Source organism: Paroedura picta, chromosome 1, assembly GCF_049243985.1.
Source record: "Paroedura picta isolate Pp20150507F chromosome 1, Ppicta_v3.0, whole genome shotgun sequence".
Classification (NCBI taxonomy): domain Eukaryota; kingdom Metazoa; phylum Chordata; class Lepidosauria; order Squamata; family Gekkonidae; genus Paroedura; species Paroedura picta.
Window position 1 is genome coordinate 176,135,797 of NC_135369.1, and position 21,879 is coordinate 176,157,675.

At 42.6% G+C, this 21,879-nt stretch overlaps 1 protein-coding gene across 2 annotated transcripts in view; it reads right to left on the reverse strand.

Annotated features, from left to right (window-relative positions):
- The window catches only part of RANBP17 (RAN binding protein 17), a 270,399-nt gene that overhangs the window by 82,724 nt on the left and 165,796 nt on the right, over positions 1-21,879 (reverse strand). For both annotated transcript variants that reach the window (XR_013226934.1, XM_077312908.1), the window contains exons 17-20: positions 15,111-15,174; positions 14,912-15,020; positions 7,923-8,026; positions 207-295 (exon numbers count right to left, since the gene is read on the reverse strand). Coding sequence is in view for 1 of the 2 variants with exons in the window: in XM_077312908.1 (XP_077169023.1) it covers positions 207-295; positions 7,923-8,026; positions 14,912-15,020; positions 15,111-15,174 (366 nt within the window). In the remaining variant the exon portion in view is untranslated. The remainder of the gene's footprint in view (positions 1-206; positions 296-7,922; positions 8,027-14,911; positions 15,021-15,110; positions 15,175-21,879) is intronic.

Consider the following 21,879-nt stretch of genomic DNA (forward strand, 5'->3'; position numbering starts at 1 on the left):
ACCTGACCTCTTTGTGGTCTTTCTTCAAATGCGGCCCTCCCGGTTAACGGCACGGCTGCAAACTCTACTGTAATTTCAGCTGATTGCACATTAGTTCATTTAGCTTTGTTTCCTCTTCCCTACTGTGCCGCGCTATTAAACTAATGCAAGGGACCTGGCGTCTCCCTGTGCACAGAGCTAGCATTGTCATTGTGTAATAAGGATACATCCAGTCAAACAGCATGGTGTAGCTGGTCTTTGTGTTCAGGGCAAAGGCAATCCCTCGAAGATCTCGTGCCAGTCCGATCAACATACGCTGTCGGCGGGAAAGAGACACAGTAATTGATTTTCACGTTAGCACGGAGCAGATGGAGTAATGACCAGCCAATAATGAGCACAATATCTGATTTTAATTCATTAGCGTGCCTTCTCCCCCCTCCCACCCCACCCCTAAAGAACACTCCAGTTTTTTTTTTAAGTCTCCAACTTAAATGCTAATAATATTAACAAAATGTTGACTAATACACTGCAAGGCTATCAATAACGGCAGCATTAATTTAACTTTAAATAGGAGACGGGGGGATGATGTAATAAATTAAAGGTCTGCATTCACCAGGAGGGTAATTTAAGAGCAAGCAATTTTTACTATCTCTCTCTCTCTCTCTCTTTTTTTTGAAAGTAGGGTGGTGGTAGGGATTTTTCAGGGCTGTCACTTTTACAACTTGATCGTCGCTCGCAAATAATCTGAACAAGTGCTACTCAAACCATTCAGAAGTAGTTGCTGCGAGTGACACATGGGCATCTTTGCCATAAACTTATGGAGCGCATGGATATTAATCTCTCACAGGAAGCTGGTTCTGTTTTGACACACTGGTTGTTTTTATAATCTGCCAAAATTATATATGTAATAATATACTTGATGGTAACGATAATGTTTAAGGACACCTAAAAGGCCTTAAGGAGCGCAGTCGCTAGCGGTACTTGTAAGTTAAACCATCGGAACATTTGCCATCACCGTCCGTATGGTGGTCAGCCTTAATATCAAAATGGTCACTGGACTGCCTTGAACAAGAAGGGTCTTGTCTAAAGGTGAAATCAGACCGAGTGACCACATAAGTGATCACTACAGGTCAGTGCAACTCAGTGGCATTTCTTACATATCACCGTCCGACTGGATTTTCCGACACAGAGTATACCCATAAGGATAGATTCGAATGGGTAGCCGTGTTGATCTGAAGTAGCACAATAAAATCAGAGTCCAGTAGCACCTTTAAGACCAACAAAGATTTATTCAAGGCGTGAGCTTTCTAATTTGCTTGCACTCGAAAGCTCACGCCTTGAATAAATCTTTGTTGGTCTTAAAGGTGCTACTGGACTCTGATTTTAGAATGTACCCAGCATGCATCACCCGTGAAGGCCCAAAATTATGCGGTGCTCAAAGAGAAAGATGAAGTCCCCCTTTTAAAGCTTGAACATTAAACAAAAAACAACAACAACCACTTGAAAGACAAAGAGCTATAAGAATACATATTCACTTCCAATCGTGGCTCTGATAAGAAATTTAAAAACATTAAAGGACTGTAGATCCTGGTTTCATTTTCCTTGTTCCTTGGTTTGCCAGGGGCACAAGTTCTCTGACTGATAGCATGCAGGATGTCCACAACTGCAACAAAAGCAGGATGGGAATACAACTGCAGTTGAGTGAGAGCACAATATAAGATTCCAACCATGGGAGAGATTAAGATTCCTGTTTAATATCAAACCAATGCAGTAGATCCACACGTCACCAAAGAGAAATGAGCGCAAATGGAACCTGATGGGATACAATACCTAATTAAGTGAAAACTAAATCAGACATATTACTGTCATTCCTAGGGGCCTGTCTCCTCTTTAACTGCATCAACACAGAGAGGGTACATAATTTGATGCTGGGTATATAAACCAGCAACCTGAGAACCCCAGTTCCCTCCCCCTACCCCCTAACTTAAGGCTGGATCCGGCCAGCTTTTCCATTCTCTCACCTAACCCGCTGTCCTTACTACAGTCCCTGTCCCACATTACTTTTGTTCCCATGCTCCCTAGCATAGCCTTTTCAGGGGTCAAAGGGATCTTCTCCTTCCCTTTTACACTAGTAGAAAATCTGGTTGGATCCAACCCGTAAGCCTCACAGCTTCAAAGTCTCCAGCTGAACAAAAACAAAATTCATTACTAGGGGCAGGTCTTTAGTGCTAGACACAGATCTCGGCCTTTCACCATTACATGACAAAAGTAATGGAAAGTATGCCAATGTAATACTTTTACATAATGCATACAAATTTATCAAAAAACCCAAACTCTTGGAACAAAGAGTTTTCACGTTGACTTTTAGCCCAGAATAGGCATAGCCTTGAGTTTAGGGACGCTCAACTACTAACCATTATTGTTTTTTTTAGGCTGATGGCCATCAGATGCCACAGGTAGGTGACCTGATACGTTTTCACGCTTTCACATTTGGCAAAATGGATTGCGCTACTCCCCCCTGCCTCAAATAAAGCAACAGTAACTTTTCGTCAAGCCCTCAAGGGGAACCTGAAAACATCTTCCGCCTTGCCTGAGGAATACAAGCGTGGGGGGGGGGGTCGCTTCACCTGAGCCATTGAAATATCAGACGTCCATTTCTGGAAAGCGTAACAACCACGGTCAACGCTAAGCAGCCCAACATGGTGGCTTGAAGAAGACCGGATGTGAAAAATGCACGGGGGGAAGTTTGGTAGCTGAGACTTATGAGCACATTTTCATTCTGAAATAACTGCTGTATATCTCATAACTACAAATAAAAGGACAACAGGCTGCTTTAAAATTCACTTTGTCAGGTTTTTTTCTCCCCCCCCCTTCCTGCTGCTGACCGCTGCCTAAATTCTCAAAACGAATGCCTCACAGCTTTCCCAAAAGTAACCAAGTGGAGCAAAATCTAAATGGAAAGGGTACCCTGATGGTATCAAGGTGGGGGGGGGCACATTTCCCAACGTGTTTCCACTGGAGCCCGACCAGACACCATTCAAACACCCCAAAACAGAATTTTATAGTGGGAAGTCTGACAGACCTTTAACTATAGTTGCACTTCTGGGTGCAGCTATAATATTACCCTCATAATTCTGCGATATAATAACAGCCAAGAAAAAGGTGAGGGGTCAGAGTGCTTTGTCTTTAGAATTAAGATGGCTGTCTTCATCCTTACAGCATACTCTTAATTCTACAGACACGTCTTAATAACCTCTAAATAGTTCCAACAAAAGAGCCATGTCAGAGGAATGAGCAGGCCCCAAGGTGTTTCAACTGGAGTGTTTTCATCTGCCTTTATTGCGCTATCCCTCTCCAGAATTAAGGCAATAACCTGTGATAAATTATTCAGGAACTGCTACAGGGATCAAAGCAAAATCATTCTGTTAAAGTGCTGTTTGCAACATTTGGCACTTAGTGTGAAAACTTTTAATGTGTGCAAGCTGAAAATCAAGGATTTTAAATAATTCACGAGCTCTGAGTTTCTGTGAACCGGCTATAGATAGCACGGGCGACGCGACTTAAGCGCTCCTCTTCCTCAGAGGCGCGGCTTCCTTCGTCCCTATCAAACCAATCATGTCATAAATACTTTCCAAGTACCACTGAGGTTAAGTATAGAAAGTCGATATATTATCGAGCCGAAATTTCCAGGGCCAATCCAGGAGTTTCTTTTAAAGAGGGGGGGGGTGAGAAAATTGGCCGTTGTCTTCTATAGAAACTACCCCCCCCACTTCCCTAGTTAATGGGCATGCAAGAAAACATCCTTGTGTCTTTGGTTAGCACTTCCTGGAAAATAAACCTGAGCATACGCTTGATGCATAGGATTTGTCAACCGCAGATGCATTTCAACGAGGGGAAGATACCCCGCTGCCGTTATTATCCCCCCCCCAACTATATATTTCAGACGTATGCAAAGCCAATTAGAAAATTCCTCGTCGAAGCCGCAAATTAAAACGGGTTTGGAGGTCCCCGGCCATTTTCCAAGAGATATTTTAACACTGTCACCTCCCCGCAGACAGAAACGCTAAACATTTTTATTGGAGAAGAGGGCGGATTGTTTTTTATTTTCCGTACTTGCACGACGGAGTACCTGAAAGCACTTTCCCCACGTATTATTTATTCATCGCGATTAAGAAAACAAAAAAACCAAAACAAAACAAAAGCCCTGCCTTTAACCTAATAAATTACGTTTAAAAGATTTTAGTGGGAAAAGTTTACTTTAAAGATAAAGCAACAAATTTAGTCCTTTCACGGTGGCTCGGAGCGTGAAGTTTCCTTTATACAAATTAGACAGATGGTGCTTACAGTAGAATTTACTAAAGGTCTGTCACAACAAATGCAGCCAAGCTGCATATTTAATCACGGCAGAACCTTGTCTACCTGCAGCTGCCAACTGCTAATCCAATTTCCCTGATAAATGTGGCAAGAGACACGATCAGCAATAAAGAGCATCTAACTCCATTTTCCTGCAGGGCGTCTTTTGATGAACATTTAGGACGGAAGCAAGGAGTGCACTGGTGTGGCCCGGCCTCGTGGCAGCTGCATGCATTCTGGAGGCACAGTTCTCAGGTTACTCACTTAATTCTGCCACTATCATTATGTTGCTATTGATCTCAGCAGCTCTTGTCTGCACAGCATTACTCTAGATGGAGCTGAATCAGGCAGTTAACCATGCATCAAAGTTGCTCAAAAGCCTGGAGATTTCCCCTTAATTACTTGTGATTTTATTTGCAAATACCGTTAAAGTGTAATCAAAGCAATCACTTTCCAGGGTCATTAAGAACTTGCTAGTTTAGGGATATCTCGCTGGAACTCCATTAAAATTTCCCCAGTAAGAAGGTGGCGAGCAAACGAGAGGGCGGGATGGGCAAGAGACTTTGGGTGCTGGTAAAATCCTCCGACGACAGAAAGCCCACAGCCTTTTTGTCCAGGTTATTTTAAACCCACCTTGGGTGCTTGTTTTTTGGCTTCAGACTGACGCCTGGAACAATGGTCTTTGCTTACAAAATAACAGGACACATTTTTCTAAAGGGCAGCGACGAGGACCCCCCATAATTGACCCAATCGCCAGGAAACTTCAACACCGACGCTCAATAGGTCTCTATTGATCTGTTATATGCTGTTCATTTGTTATACGCCATTCATTATCTATGAGTGTTCTATTTCTTTGTTTCAAAGGGTTGCAAATGCTTAATGCATTTCCTTGTTCTCTCTGTACTGTGTACCCCACTGTGAGACGTCACAGTGAGGGGGGTATAGAAGCTGAATGAGTAAATAAAATTAGTTGCATACACAAATATAGAATTAGACAATGTTACTTCTGAAGCAAAACCGGATATTAATAGCTTAAGTGGAGCTCCCAAAGTTCCGAAGGGCATGTAAGATGGCACCTGGTTGAGGTCTATTAGCATCTAGTGCCCGCCCCCGTCCGCCAAATCCCCATTGTCCTGCTTTTGCGCCTGGCCGCAATTTAATTTGCCAGGCTATGAGCACCAGAGATATGTTTTCACGTATTTTCAGATTTATATTAGTATGTTTTTTAAAATTTTACTGCTGTGAGCTGCCCCAAGGCTGTTGGAGAGAGGCGGCATACAAATCAGAATATAAATAAATAAATAACCTTCTAAAGTCTACTGTGTATCGATACGCCAGAATCTCCTCCTGTTTTCTGTAAACCGCCCTGAGCCCTCAGGGAGGGCGGTATATAAATATAATAAACTTTCATTTCTCAGAAAGCAGCAAGTTCGTTTCCCCACGGGAGTTACGTTAGAAGCGATAGTTAGCAAATGTATCCATTTGTGGTCTTACATTCCTGCGAGTCCTTTCAGCGGCAGACAAGGGCCTGTGTCCAACCAAGCCATGGGGCTTTTGGCTCCCTGTCTCCACCACGTCATCTCCCTGAACTGCATCACAACCCTTGGTGGACGCACACAAACACACACATGGCACCAAGCGCTCTCTGCACACAAGAAGATAAACATGCAGCTCTGGATCCTAGCCTGGGCCTTCAGGAAGTGACACCACAGTGGGGGTGGGCGAGGGGAGAGGGAGAGAGAGAGAGAGAGAGAGAGAGAGAGAGAGAGAGAGAGAGAGAGAAATCAACGGTGACATTACTAAGTTTCCCCATCACATTTTAGAACATTAAAGGGGGGGGAAATATATTGATAGAGCTGCTAGGAATATTACACAACGTGATCTGAAATAGCCACTCTAGAGTGCACAGTTAACCGCTTGCTCATAATCGTGGAAGGCAATCTATTTAATGTAATACTATGCTAATGCGTTCCGTTCCTGATGATGCAGCTTCCACTTAGCGAAGCTTCTCCTCCCTAAAATATACTGTTGTTTTGACACAAACAGCTTGCTACACTTAAGGATTTTACTAATAAAACATAATGCTGTGCGAGATAATATGACTGTTGCCACAGCTGAACTGACTTGTCAAATCAATTCTAATATGGCTCCCACAGGCACATAAAAACCTTATTTAGCTATCAGTTATCCTAATCACTTTGTTCGGTTTAAAAACGCAATACTTCAAGACTAGTTCCTATTTATACATATATGCCCAGCCATTTAATAAACTCCTGATTTATATATTAAATTCTGGTTTGGAAAGGGATGTTCTAAGCATGCGGCGTTTTATCTACTATATTTCAGCATCACTGCAAATCCATACCCCGCCCCCTCCCCCCCCTGCCCCGGCAAAATAAACAGAAAAGAAACGTCCGCGGAAGACTCAAGTATTTAATAGACAACTGACCAAGCCTTCCCAAGGAGAAGACCCTGACCTTTTGCCTTCAGTCTCAATCAAAAGACAGTGATCAGAGGCCGGGACTGCTGCTTGTCGCAAAATACGGAAGCCCCACATGTCCAATTCCCATTTCTCCCCACTTTAACATTTAATAAGCGAAATAGGGGACATGACGTTATGCCTCCATTCCTGCTACATGCTGACTTCCACCAGAGGCAGGTCTGATACGTACATGGTATGATGACATCACATCTCACGAAATCGTCACAGGTGGAGAAGAGGGGGCTGGCTGTGGAGTAGAGTGGTTTCTACCACATTTTGTCCCAGGCTTTACTCGCAAGATTCTCAAATTAAAGGCAAGGCTGCGGTAACGCTCTCTCTCCAGCATGGCGATCTATAATATTCAGTTTTTCCCCTTGAGCACCCAGAACTTTAGGGTGCGTGCACATAAAAATCCACACGTGAAGGACCCAGAATCACTCACCAGTCATGTGGATTAGGATTCGGAGCAGGACTTTCGGAAAGTGTGTGTGGAGGGCAGGGCGAAGTATCTGGCTGCATCAGAGGTTAGAGGTGAGACAGCTCTTTATTGGCTTGCCTGGGGCCAAATGCCATTTGGCTCCTCCCCTCCCAAGAACAGTCTTAGGCAGTGGTTGTTCCTTTTGGTCAGGATCCAAGGATAAATACCTGTATTTATTTGCTTTTCTCCCCCTTGACTGTCCCCTTTTGGACCGCATTATATTGCAGGCCGTCGTTTGGAAATGCAAAATGCATCCAGCACAATGGCAGGGAGGTGACCGATGTATCAAGTAGATGAAATAAAGGTAGGGTACTCTTGCTACCCCATTCTCCTTACTCACTTGCACGTTTTCCTTTTTTCTCACATGCAGTGGAGATTCAATGCCTTACCCTCTCCACATGGGACAAGCAGCATACCCCAAGTAGCTTCAATGCAAGGATCTTTATATTATGAAGAGAGCACATCTAAGGGCAAAGGTGGAAATGAGGCAGTGACCCAGCCATGCTGAACAGTCTTCTACTGAAGTGACTTCCATTTATTTAACTAGTGCCCATTGTGTTATTTAAATACTCCCGCTATTAGTCTGCAGCCAGTAAATTTCCCAACCCCCCATAGTTCAGTGCAGCCCACCTTTGCTTCATCTTGTTTAAAGCTATTGTTGAATATCTGAGCTAAGGTTGCAAACGAAACCGTCAGGGGAAGCATGAAGTTTTCAAACTCATCCTCATCTTCTCCTATGGGGAAAAAAGACAAGGACAAAGTAGAATCATATTAAGAGACTGACGAAGCAGTCAATTGCCCCTGGGGCACAAGCACAAACAAACCCACAGAAACGTCAAGATCATTATTAGGGATGGGCATGAACTGCAAAAATGAGGCGACATTTGTAGCCGAACCACAAACCGAACCCGTTTGAGCTCCAATGAACCAGTTGGGTTAGTCGTTTATGGGTCAAGCAAACCTTGTTTAAAGGAGAAGAAATTTAGAGCCCAGTGCCACCTCTAAGACCAACAAGGTTTTATTCAAGGTATGAACTTCTGTGTGCATGCACACTTCCTCAGATACAATGTCACAGTATGCTCATACCTTGAATAAAACTTTGTTGGTCTTAAAGGTGTTCCTGGACTCAAAAGTTTTTCTGCTGCTTCAGACCGACATGGCTACCCGCTTAAAACTTGTTTCAAGGATCTCAGGCTGGTTCCTTTTATGTTTCCTCCTGAGTATAATGGTTTCAATCTGATGGCATTTGTCTAGCTAATAACTCATGCAGTTATTACTAATTTTCCTATTAGTGTTTTCTAGCAATAAGGAAATGCTTTCCTTATTGTATACCAGGCTTTCTCAATAAGGGTTTTGTGAAATCCTGGCGTTTCTTTATAGCGTTGGATGGGTTTCCTGAATGGGTGAGAGTTAATGAATTATATATATTTGTTAAACGTTTACTACATATGACCATATGTGATTATGTAGACCAACTCCCCCCTCCCCAAATGGCGGGTTGGGACATATAGCGTTCTTCAGAACCGGGGATTCATATACTTAAAGAACTGCTTGACCCTGAAGAAAGATCCATGCTTACATCTTTTATCGGCACCCTCTGTCCAGCAAATTCAGATCTCCTTAGTTGGATTAAGTTCTTTGTTTCCCTTGAGCTTTTCAGATTCCCCCCCCCTTTCAGATTTTTGTTACCTTAGAGCAGTGGTCCACAACCTTTTACAGGTTGCGGACCGGCGGCAGCAGGAAGGGCGACTGCCACGCATGCGCGTTTTCGGCCGCGCATTGCGCATGTGCAGCCCGGCCGTGCATGCGCATTGCGCGTGCGCGGCCCTGTTTCCCTCTCCCCCCCTCCACAGTAAGAAGCTTGCCGGGCCGCAAGCTTGCGGCCTGGGAAGTTTCTTACTGCGGGGGGCGGGGGCGGGGAGAGGAAGCCATGGCCCGGTGCTAGGGCCTCCGCGGCCCAGTGGTTGGGGACCACCGCCCTAGAGGACATTTGTATGGTACTATTTTACTGTTTGATTAAATCTTGTTTTTTACGCTTAATACTTGTATTTTTAAGATGTTAAGGAAACACATTTCTGTGTCTAACGCCTTAGGGTCTAACGCTCTTAGTCAAAGCAGAGAGGCCTGAGCTAGATAAGCCAGGGATCTGACTTGGCATGAGTGGTGTGACTTGGATTCCTAAACTTCCAGGAAGAAGCATCTTTGCCATGTATCAATGTTACGCATGAGCGGCAGGAAAACGACAACACGACAAGTGGACAACTGTTTATAGTCAAGGGGCAGGAATTAGCATTTGCCTTTCCTTAAAAAAAATCAGTGGAAGAAAAAGACACTGCAGCATAGGATAACTGTGCTTTTAGATACTGTGATGACTCTGCATTTTTTGTATTTTCCATATTTCTTCTCTTATTCGATGAAATATGCCATGACAAAGGGGAGGTGAAGCAAGGTATTCAGTACTGGAACCTTGTTGCGTGTATGCAGAATAATATATCCAACATTTAAATGGACTTTGGAATTTTTGGGTTGGTTTTGCCAGCCGTGCCAGGGTTTTTTTTCTTCTTCTACTGATGTTGTAACCATTTCCTATGGCTGCCTGTATTTATTTGCTTTCCTTAAAAAATGCCAGATATTCCTTTGAAGATTAAAACTACAGCCAACGCGGGTCAGCACCTAGTATGTTTGCATGTCAGGAGAAAAGACAACAGTTTAATCTCCAAGGTCTCACGCAGCCTTGTTTCTGGGTAAGAGCCAAAAGATAATTTCTATTTCATTATGGCGCCATGAAAAAAATAGTTCCTTCTCTCTATGGCTGTATTGCATTCTGTTTGCATGGCACTCCACTATTTTAGGTCATTTCAGTCAGGACTGTGGACCTCCTTTAGCCACTATCACTCCATCAAGGATACGAAGACACCTTATACTGATAGAGGTGTTTGGTCCACCTAGCTCAGCTTGGCAGCAGCTCTCCAGAGTCTCAGATGGAGGCTTTCACATCACCTGCAGCTGAGTTCTTTTTAACTGGAGATGCTGAGATTGAACCTGGACTTTTTGCATTCAAGGCAGAGGCTTTTCCACTGAGCCATAGCCCCTCACCTCTACCAGTTCCTAACAAACTCCCTGGCTATATCACAAGAATTATAGAGTTGGAAGGGGCCATACAGGCCATCTAGTCCAACCCCCTGCTCAACGCAGGATCAGCCCTAAGCATCCTAAAACATCCAAGAAAAGTGTGTATTCAACCTTTGCTTGAAGACAGCCAGTGAGGGGGAGTTAACCACCTACTTAGGCAGCCTATTCCACTGCTGAACTACTCTGACTGTGAAACATTTTTTTCCTGATATCTAGCCTATATCGTTGTACTTGTAGTTTAAACCCATTACTGTGAGTCCTCTCCTCTGCAGCCAATGGGAACAGCATCCTGCCCTCCTCCAAGTGACAACCTTTCAAATACTTAAAGAGGGCTATCATGTCCCCTCTCAACCTCCTTTTCTCCAGGCTGAACATTCCCAAGTCCCTCAACCTATCACAAGGTGATACAGAATCACAGAGTTGGAAGGAGGCATACAGGCCATCTAGTTCAACCCCCTGCTCAATGCAGGATCAGTCTGAAGCAGCCATGAAAGTGTTCATCCACCTGTTGCTTGAAGACTGCCAGTGGGGGAGAGCTCACCACCTCCCGAGGCAGCCACTTCCACCGCTGAGCTACTTTGACTATAAAAAAAAAAACAAATAGCCCCACCCCCCTAATATCCAGCTGGTACCTTTCCACCCATAATTCAAATCCATTATTGCTTCTGCTGACAACAGGAACAGCTGCTCTTGTCTAAGGGACAGCCTTTGAAATACTTAAATAGAGCAATCGTGTCTCTCCTCAGCCTCTTCCTCTCCAGACTGAACATTTCCAAGTCTCCCAAGCATTTCCTCGTAGAGCTTGTTCCCCAGGCCCTGGATCATCCTCATCATTCTCTTCTGCATCCACTCGATTCTCTCTGCATCCTTTTTGAAAGTGAGCCCCCCCCCCCCAGAACTGCACAGAGTACTCTAGGTCTTGCCTGATGGTGTGCACCTAAGAGTTCTTTGAGCACTCTTAGGTGCACACCATCTGGCCTGGAAGATCTGTACTCATTCAATGCAGTCAGATGCTAATAAACAACCGCTCTGTCCATGTCAATCAGCAGCCCAGATATCGTTTCTTGACTATTAGCATCTCTAAATAAGTCTGTTCTTTTCATGGAAAAAAAAACTGAGGCAGAATAGGCTTTGAGCCTTTGTGTTTTCTCTCAATCCTCTGTCCAAGTTTCTCCATTTCCACCCAACAGTGACCTACTGCTTCTTTTACTTTGTGTTTGCTCCTCACATAGTTGAAGAAGTTTTGCTTGTCGTAGCAAGCCTCCTTGGCCAACCTCAGCTCACTCTGAGTTTTAGCCTTTCTAATGGCTAACCTAGCAATCCTCACATATCCTTCTTTAGAGATATATCCTTCTCTCTAATTTCTTGAGCACTTCCCTTTCCATGGAATTCTCTGTTCATCCACATGGGATCTCCTGCCATGTTTCTTTTTGGAATAGTAATAGCTTGAGCTTGCAAGAGCTCTTGTTTTAGGAGAGCTCATCCTTCATTTGCTTTGTCTTCCAGCATTCCTGCCCATGAAATGACTTGTCTCTAGAATTAATGGAATGACTTTCATCTTGCCTCTACAATTAAAGGAATGACTCCTATGCCTCTGACATCTGGCATGTTAATCAAGCTTTACTCCAACATAGCTTTTAAAGAGATTTCACACTGAAGCTGGACACAGTTGTTACGCTTAGGATCAGATCATTAGGAAAGTGTGCATTTTCATGGAACAGATCCTCGGAGTGGGCGAGGATCCTTGGACATTCACATAACTACTGGATTTACAGCCTCTGTGGACTTTAGTCACTCATTTCTATGGTTGCTTGTTGACAGTAAAGTAGGCTCTGGAATAAAAGAGCAGCTTGGCTAATGAGACAATACTTCTTAGCCATCTTTTTCCTTGTCCTCCAAGATATAGTTCTTATTGGTTAATGGATAAATGAACCATTTGAGGCATCATGGGCAATAAGAGAATTTGCGGCTAATGTGACTGATTACACCAGTGTTCTCATATTAAAGGGACACATGTAGAAAGTGACAGAGGACAGTGTCTTCTTGGTTCCCACAGAATATGAGCAGAGTTATGGTGTCTGTTGAGCCCTTGTTCCAATCAGCAAAAACCAGAATTATATGCAGCTTCCTGTGGCATATTTTAAAAAGTAGTGGTACAATTTCTGGTCGATTTTCTTTGTGTTTGGAACGGAGAGTGAACCACAGTTGTCTGGATACCTATCAGCTTGTTTCCTTCTGAGAAGCTGACACATTGCCATGGATAATGTAGACAAATAGTCTAGATCCTTGGCCATCTTGGCTTATTAAGACCTACTGTGAGAGGACATTATTAGAGTCTCACTGAGTTAAAATAAATGCCAGCTTCCTTTCAAGAAGGCACTTTAGTGTCTTCTTGTAATCTAGTAGATGACCTCCCTCCAATTACCAGCTGCTTCACATCTCTTGTATCAGGGTAATTTAGGGCCAAACAAGACGTGACAAAGGTTCCAGTGGTGGGTCACAGGCTACAAGGTCCAATTTTTGCCACAAGTGGGTACACTGAGAGAGGGAAACTGAACCCTGATCTCCTTGTTAACCTTAACACCTCATGTTCTGTCAATTCAGGACATTTATCTCACAGTCTGGCTCGCTTCCTATATTGGAGCCCAATGGGGAAACAAAAAAGAATTTGGGCAATGAATGGCCTTTCATATCACCCATCTTTTGACATAAAAATCAAATCCCTCCCCTGTTATATATGAAGTTGACCTCCATCATTTCTAAATTGGCTTGTAGGACAGATTTTATTATTATTATTTATTTGATTTATATATAACCCTCCAGGCAAGCCTTCTCATGACAGTGTACAACATTAAAACAGAACAGTAGAATTTTAATTTTAAAACAAAACAAAATTTGGGAGGTCTGTGCAGGAATACAAACCCCCCAGTATATCAACAAAATAAATGGCACAATCCAGTGGGAACATAATAGAACTGCAATATTGTGACTGTTACAACCAGATACATACAGATCAGAAGAGATGATAAACTAATATTATTTCACATTTGTTTTTGTATATTTTCAATGTTTTTAAAACAGTCACAATATACTTTTATAGAATCAGGTGGGTAGCTGTGTTAGTCTGAAATTGCAGAACAATATTTGAGTCCAGTGGCATCTTTAAGACCAACAAAGTTTTAATCTGGGGGTAAGCTTTCATGTGCAAGCAGATAATTGTTAATATGTTTTATATGATTCTTCCTAAGGTGCCCAGGCTTCATAAGGGGCTCTTTGCTCTGCGGGTATGAATTTGCTGGTGGTCCTGGGCCTATGGGACATCTGCCTGGCCTCGACAAAGGTAGAATGAGCTCCTGGAAGAGCTATAGGCCCTGATGGAACTATCCAGGTTCCATAGGGCCTGTACGACGGGGCCTTTCTGCCAGGCATATGGTTGAGGCCGGGGGGGGGGGGAATGACTGGGATTAAGATCAGTGGGTCCCGCCCTATGCTGCCCTATGTCAAACTGGCAGGTTTATATTGGTGTTACATCGGTGAGGCCATGCTACCGGCCAGGCTGGATACAGCTGAGTTGGGTTTCTGGGCCATTAAAGTTTCACCGCCATTGGGATATTGCGCACATCATCGAGTTTTGGTACTGATATTGTATTTCAGGGATGTTAATGTTTTAATGGGTTTTATGGGGATTTGTGATCGTATTTTGCATTGTAAGCCGCTAAAAGGCGACATTATCATGACTGGCGGGGTATAAATTAAAGCACAATAAATAAAATAAAATAAAATAAAATAAAATAAAATAAAATAAAATAAAATAAAATAAAATAAAATAAAATAAAATAAAATAAAATAAAATAAAATAAAATAAAATAAAATAAAATAAAATAAAAATATAAAGGGTTATATGGGAAGTTTAGAGATCATACTGTGCCTTTTCTTGTTCTTCTATGATAAGGGGGCTGCTAGATTCCGTAGTTTGCTGAGTAAGCTTCTACGTTTTGATATTTAATAGAGCACATTTACATTGAAATTCTGAAGTGTCAGAGGTCGTCAGTGCAACCTATAATCAATGAAAACAAATGCAGGACGTTCTAAATCTAACTCTTCATTCTTGGCACAGCACACTTGACCAGAATGTGGGTTCTTCAGTGAAAACAGAATTGATCTTGTGTCCGAAGCTCATGCTTTTATAACTCCACCGCCTGATCCTAAACATGCTTACTTAGAAGTCAGTTCCCCTGAGTTCAATTAGACTGACTTCCTAATAAGAGCATTTAGTTTTGAATCCGAAGCCAGTAGCTAAATTACAGCTTCAATGGACCAAAGACCTCAAATGCCGCCATAAATATATTTTAAGTACTGCTGGGCATAGCATTATTTTGATTTATGAACAAATATCAATGCTGTCAGGAATTACTTACTATTTAACAATCTTGAGGGATCTTCTCGTTTCAGGAAGAGATGGAGGAACGCTCTAAACAAGCCCTTACCTAGATCTACCATGAGGAGGCGTGTAAGTGCAGTATAGAATGTTGTTCGACACCGAAGGTCACTCAGACAGTAATTATCAGTGGCACCCAAGAAAGGAAAGTGTTTACTCTGGTGGAATAAAGGAGACAAAAGTCAAAATCACTTAAAACTTTTAGTGAATTTTGAATACTGGAAAAAAATGAAACCCATAAGACCTACCGTATGATTCTGCAGCATGAACTTCACAGCATCTATTTTCACAAGCTTTTTAAGGAGGATATAAGTACTTGAGGTTAAGGGAAATAACATTAGCCGATAGTCTGAATATTATCACACACGTAATTTTATTCTTACAGTCCTCAGAGACGGTAAAACTGCAGTATATTAAAGGATACCATTTTTAAAGAGCTTAAAAATATACTGGCCAGAAATGCTTTGCGGAATATAACAATACAAGTATCTAATATTCTTAATATTCTACATAGAAGGGAAGAGAGAAGAGGACATATTTTAAATTTTTAGAAAATATTGATAGAAACAGGGAAAGACTAGATGGCCACTCTCCAAAAGCTGAAAGTAAGGTTACAATAAACTAACAAGAACGTCTAGCTAATTATACACGAGCTTCTATGATAGAGATCAATTTACAGAAATGGAAGCTATATAAATGTACAATAAATACCAGGCATTATAAAGAGTTTTAAGAATCTCATGGGAAACATCTACCAGTGTCTTGTGAGGTCCCCACTCACCTACGGGGTCACCACCCGTAGTTAGATGGGCAGAGGTCGTCACTCCACGGGTTGCCCAATTAGACTCAAATCGAATGATTCTCACAGATTTACAGGCAACTCAACAATGGAGTCTTATTCACTCATCCTGGTTACTGGGTATCCAGTCCTCTAGCAGCAACATCCATAGATGTGCCTAGTTGCCACCTTTAAAGTCCTCCCACTAATTAGTCCCTCCCACAGACCTTACTTCCCCCTCTTCTTCAAACCCATTCTGGCCCACACATGCCTAGAGGTATTAAAGGCACTCTCCAGCAAGGACACCTGAGGGTGTAATCCAGCCACGCTCAGCCATGCACATGTCGGGCCACACCCTAACTATCCCACACATCAACAACCTGCCTGTCACATGCACTCCTGTCATTTCTGGTAGAGAAGGGAGAGGAGGGACCAACAACATTTAGGCACTCTTGACCTGCCACCATCCCAGCAGAGTTGATATCCTGATTATGTGTGGGTGTGGGGAAGGTCTTCAGGTGCAAAGGGACAGGAAGCTTGCAGGGGTCTCTGGGCCTCAATGACCAGAGCCTTTAACTTATCTTCATCCCATCTCCCCCTTCACACTTTACCTAAATAGTCACTTCCTCATTTGTTATGGCAGAAAGAAAGGAACTGCCATAGTCCTGACATTGACCCCTACCTTGATGTTTATTACATCAAGGAAGATACAGAATAAAGCAAAGGATCCTGTCTCAAATTACATATTATGTAGTATGAAGCACTTAACTCTGTGTTATCGATGACAGCGGATACACTGAAGTATGTCATAAAAATCAATCTTTGTGGATAAAATATAAATGTTGAAAAGTGGGTGGGGAATATATGAAGAGTTCGGATGGTATGGACAAACTGGTCTCAGCTGAGAGATTTCACATTGCAAACTGGAATTAATTTAAACTTGGGATGGGTTTTCAAGGTACTTTTAATATCAGTGGACTTTAACTTCCCAGATGCAAGAAACATCCTGTATCAACCTGTAACCAATTACTAATCAAATCTTTTCCTTGTATCTTGGTTATAGTTCAGGACCAAGTATTTGTCTAGCTTGGATTGTGGCTGTTATTTTTACCATTATCTATCTAAATAATTCTTCTAGATCAGGCTTTCTCAACAGGGGTTCATAAAACCCTGGAGTTCCCCGATGGGCCCGGAAGGGTTTCTCCAGTTGGGTTTGAAGTTAATTGATTTTTATACATTTTTAATTTTTTAAAAAAATTATCAGGTGATATGACCATACATGGTTGTGTTGACCTCCCCCTCTCAAAATGGAAAATGATGGGCCTGGAGGGGCTGGAAAGGGGAGAGGTCCTGGTCATAAAAATAATTGCAGGCCAAGGCTTGCCATGCATTGTAGCAACTGGAGTCTGGAGAGATAAGTACTCTCATTTTAACTTAATTGCATTGGGGTGGTGGTGGCAGGGGGTGACAGAGTGGAGGATGCATGGCCCGGTGTGATGTCACATCCAGTGGGAGTGTCTGGACGATGCCACTTCTAGTAACATGTGACTTCCGAAGGTGTGATTTGGAGGTATGCTCTGCTGACATCTCTTCTAGGGTTTCACAAAGCCAGAAGAATGTTTCAGGGGTTTCTCAATAGAAGAAAGGTTGAGAAAGGCTGATCCTCCTCACACACCCAAACTCTTCTCCTCTACATGCTCACATCTCTTTTTTTCAAAACAATTTGTAGAAACTCCTGTATAGCTCATGTAGATCTGTATAAAGGTAAAGGTATCTCCTGTACAAGCACCGGGTCATATCTGACCCTTGGGGTGACACCTTCTAGCGTTTTCATGGCAGACTCAATATGGGGTGGTTTGCCAGTGCCTTCCCCAGTCATTACCGTTTACCTCCCAGCAAGCTGGGTACTCATTTTACCGACCTCGGAAAAATGGAAGGGTGAGTCAACCTCTAGCTAGCTGCTGGGATTGAACTCCCAGCCTCATGGGCAGAGCTTCATACTGCATTTCTGCTGCCCTACCACTCTGTGCCACAAGAGGCTCTCGTAGATCTGTATACAACTCAATATTATTGCAGGCCCAATTTGAGTATCAGTTGAAATGATTATGTTATATACTGTGAACATTTGTCCCTTATACTACATTCCTCTTAAATCTAAAGAAAGCCTTTACAATGACGAACATAAATAAATTAGAAAGCAGAACTGCCAGAACTGTGGAAAGACTTTGTGGTCACGTGCTTTACACTGATGCAACTGAATATTATTATTATTATTTTGCAGGAAATGTCATGATAAAGTTAATTACTAGAAACAACCAAGGATGCAAGAGGGAGCACCATTACTGTGTTGACATAAAGGGAACACTAACACATTCTATTATGTAAATGAATTCAAAGCTACTCCATGACTGATCAGCTAGAAGGGACATAATGATTTATAATTCAAATAACTCAGCCTTAAAATCAAATTGGGCTAATATATTTCTAAATATGCAAGCCTCGAATAATTGTTAAAATAATGCAAAAACAAAGACAGCCACACAAATCACTAGTTGCCTTTTATCTTTTCCGGTGGGGGCCCCCCTCTCCAGTTTTTGCTCTTTTGTCTAATCTTTCCTAAAATTATGATTATTTTTTTTTCAACTTACAGAATGTCTGCAGAAATAAAATAACTCTTCTGCATAATAAAAGATAAGTACCCATTTCAAGGCACGTGTGGCGCTTGAGTCTGGAAAGGAAATTATATGCATATGAGTGAATTAAGCAATGGGCAGGCATTTAAATTAAACTAATTATTTTTAGCCTTTCAAATTAATCACAATTTAATGTACCCTGTGTGCTGAAAATGGGCCCCCCGGACGTGGTCTCTAAACACAACACTTCCAAGACGTAACGAAAAGCTCATGTGCGAGTCTACCACAGTGGCACCGTTCTTATCAGAAGGGCTTTGCGCAGTTAGCTGAACCACCACCGAGCTGCTTTCAAAAAACAACATCGTGTTTAAAAGATCAAAGTCCGCAATACCAGGAAGTATTTATAAAAGACTTCATATGGAAGAAATAAGAAGTACTTCAGTTTTCTCCTTTAAAAAAAAAAATCTATTGGCTGAGCTTTTAAAATGGGGAAGGGGAGGGGGGGGGGAAGAGGAGAAATACGCATTGTTAAAAGCCAAAATGACCAGCAAAATTGGGTTGTACATCATTTTCCAACAAAAGAAAGAAAGAAAAACAGCCTCGACAGGTGTAATTTATCATTTTTCTGATTTAATACCAAAGAAATATATTAAAATAATAAAAAGAATCCTGAAATCCTCAAAATTTGTTGTGATAAATAGCCCTCCCTGCCTTTATTACATTATGCCTACTAACAGAAATATTGCATGGAGGATTTTGCCAGACAAGGACGATTATTTTCCAATAAAAAGTTGCATATTAAATTCCAGCACAAAAGTGGGTGTCTTAATACTTCTGAATTCTTTTTTCATTTGCCAGAAGAACACAATTTTAAACTTAACTAATACTAACACATGAGAGTCAAGTGAAATGGTATTTCGGCTAGCTCCAGAAGGCTACGCTATCTAAACTAGGAAAGAAAAAAAAAAGGATGCAGTACTGGAGGGGGGGGGGTCAAAATACATTGAATAAAGTAACTGAATTTTATTTATTCAAAGTGTTGTTTGCTTCAAAGACGCTCCCCTCCCCAAATCATCTCATTGGCAAAGCTAATGCCAGTTTTGCATACAAATTGGGAGTTTTGTTCACATCGCGGTCCTTTCTATAACATAGTTAAGTTACCTGTCAACTTGAAAATGACTTACATAGCTTATTCTGGATGGAAGAGGGAAAGAGGGAAGCATAGCTCTGTGAGCATGCCTGCACATAGAATCAGGATGAATGGAATAGCAATTCCCATAAGACAGCTGGGGGGGGGGGGGAGGTGTTACCCAGAATATAGAGTCAAATGAAACGGCCCTAAAGAAGCAAACCAGCCTGTTAATCTAGCCCAGGACTATGCTAACTGGCAGATGCATCCTTACACCCAGCTCCAGGACTAAGGGAAAACCAATTTTCTTGTAGTTGGCAAAGGGCAGGGGTAGGCATACTGTGGCTTTCCAGATGTCCATGGACTACAATTGCTATGAGCCCCTGACAGCACTGACAGGGGCTCATGGGATTTGTAGTCCATGGGCACCTGGAGAGCCACAGTTTGGCCACCCTTGATCAAGGGTATAAGGTCCCAAGCAGAGGTCTTTCCAGTCTTGCTCACAAGATCCGAGGACTGACCATGAGCCTGCCATCTGCAAAGCATGCACTCTACCAAGTAGGGTGGTGATGGTTCTAACTCTGCCCTTAAGGCTTTCCTCAGAGATTATCGTCCAGTTCACTATATGCCACCAAGGGATGGAGAATAAACAAACAGATAACAGTTCAGCCTTGACAAAAGAGAAGGAGCCAAAGCTGCTAAAAGCTGCTAAAAATTGAGAAATTCTACCTATTTGAACTATGCCTAGCCTCAACCAGGGCCTTTTCAGTCCTGGCCCCTACCGGGTAGAATGAGCTCCTAGAAGAGCTAAGGGCTCTATTGGAACTGTCTCAGTTCCACAGGGCCTCTAAGACGAAGCTCTTCCGCCAGGCATTTAGTTGAAGCCTGGCCAAGGATGATCTTGGGGCCCCTCCTCTTTCTCTTCCATCTCTACTTACCCTCTGGAGGAGCTGGGTTACAGGGGACTAATGTGGTGAAAGGGGCATGTATCGCTTTTACTGATCTTATTGTTGTACACTGAACGAGTCAGACGGCTGAGCGTGTGCAGTTAATAAATATAATAATATTAAATAAAAATAAAAAACTTAACAGGTTTAAATGCCAGTAAAAGCTTGGTGAAGAGTAAAACAGTTACTTGACAGCAAAACCTAATTAAAAGTGTTATATGGCAGGCCTCACTCTGGGTGGGACTCCAGTTTTGTGGTGCCAGTGTGGAACTCTGAGCCATTCATATACTTAATATTCAGGAGAAATGGAATCCAGGTGTGAAAGGTGTGATATACAGAAAGAAGGCCTTCCTTATAGAAATGCAGGCGACAAGGGAGTTCCAATCTGCACCAGCTACAGAGAATGCTAAAGAATCTGAAGACAGAAAACATTCCAGGAGAGAGAGAGGGAGTGGCAATCTAATTATGGAATTATTGGGGATCCTATGGGGGGGGGGAGAAAAGAAAGAGGATCAAAACCAAAGATGTTTAATTAAAGTGCTTAGCTGGGGAAAATCTTTAGATGTGAGCAGCAAGAGCTGTGAATATTTTGCCTAACTGACCGTGGTCACGGAAGTGGACATCCAACTCAGCATCTTGAGAATCTCCGGCTTCCTTTGAAAATAATATCATTCTGAAAAGTTGCGTTCTTCCATGATGTCTTTTTGAGCCCTTAGTCCTGATTCCCCAACTGAAACCAACATGAAATAGGTGCGATTATGTTCTCGCCGCCCTAATTGCGAACTCCTTAGGACAAGATTTACCTAACCTTAAAATGAGCGTGCAACTAATGGTGTCACTTTTTTTGTTTTGTTTTAAACCAAGTTTAATGAAAGTAGCCATAGGAATGTGAGGAAGATTTCTCAAATTCAGCTTAGGAATATACATGGTTTTCTTTTAACCGGAACTGAGGATCCATATCAAGGCTGGATCTTCATGCAATGGGTGATGGAGAGCAATATACACCTCCATATTCTGCTCCCTAGAGCCTCTTGTGGCGCAGAGTGGTAAGGCAGCCGTCTGAAAGCTCTGCCCATGAGGCTGGGAGTTCAATCCCAGCACCCGGGTCAAGGTTGACTCAGCCTTCCATCTTTCCGAGGTCAGTAAAATGAGTACCCAGCTTGCTGGGGGGTAAACGGTAATGACTGGGGAAGGCACTGGCAAACCACTCCGTATTGAGTCTGCCATGAAAACGCTAGAGGGCATCACCCCAAGGGTCAGACATGACTCGGTGCTTGCACAGGGGGTACCTTTTATTCTGCTCCCTAAACCTGGGCAGATTCTACACAAAGGGTCTCCCCCCCATGGTGGTCATGTTGCAATTGTGAGTGTTGCTCAGTTTGCACTTGCAACAAATATTCCACACGGCACAGGAAAATCCATTATTGCAATTATTTCCCTCTCATACCAGGTTCAGACTACGTCTCCCGCTATGCTGCCGTAATGCCTCTGACACAATGCTCTGCCCACAGTTTTTTGGGGTGCGTGCCT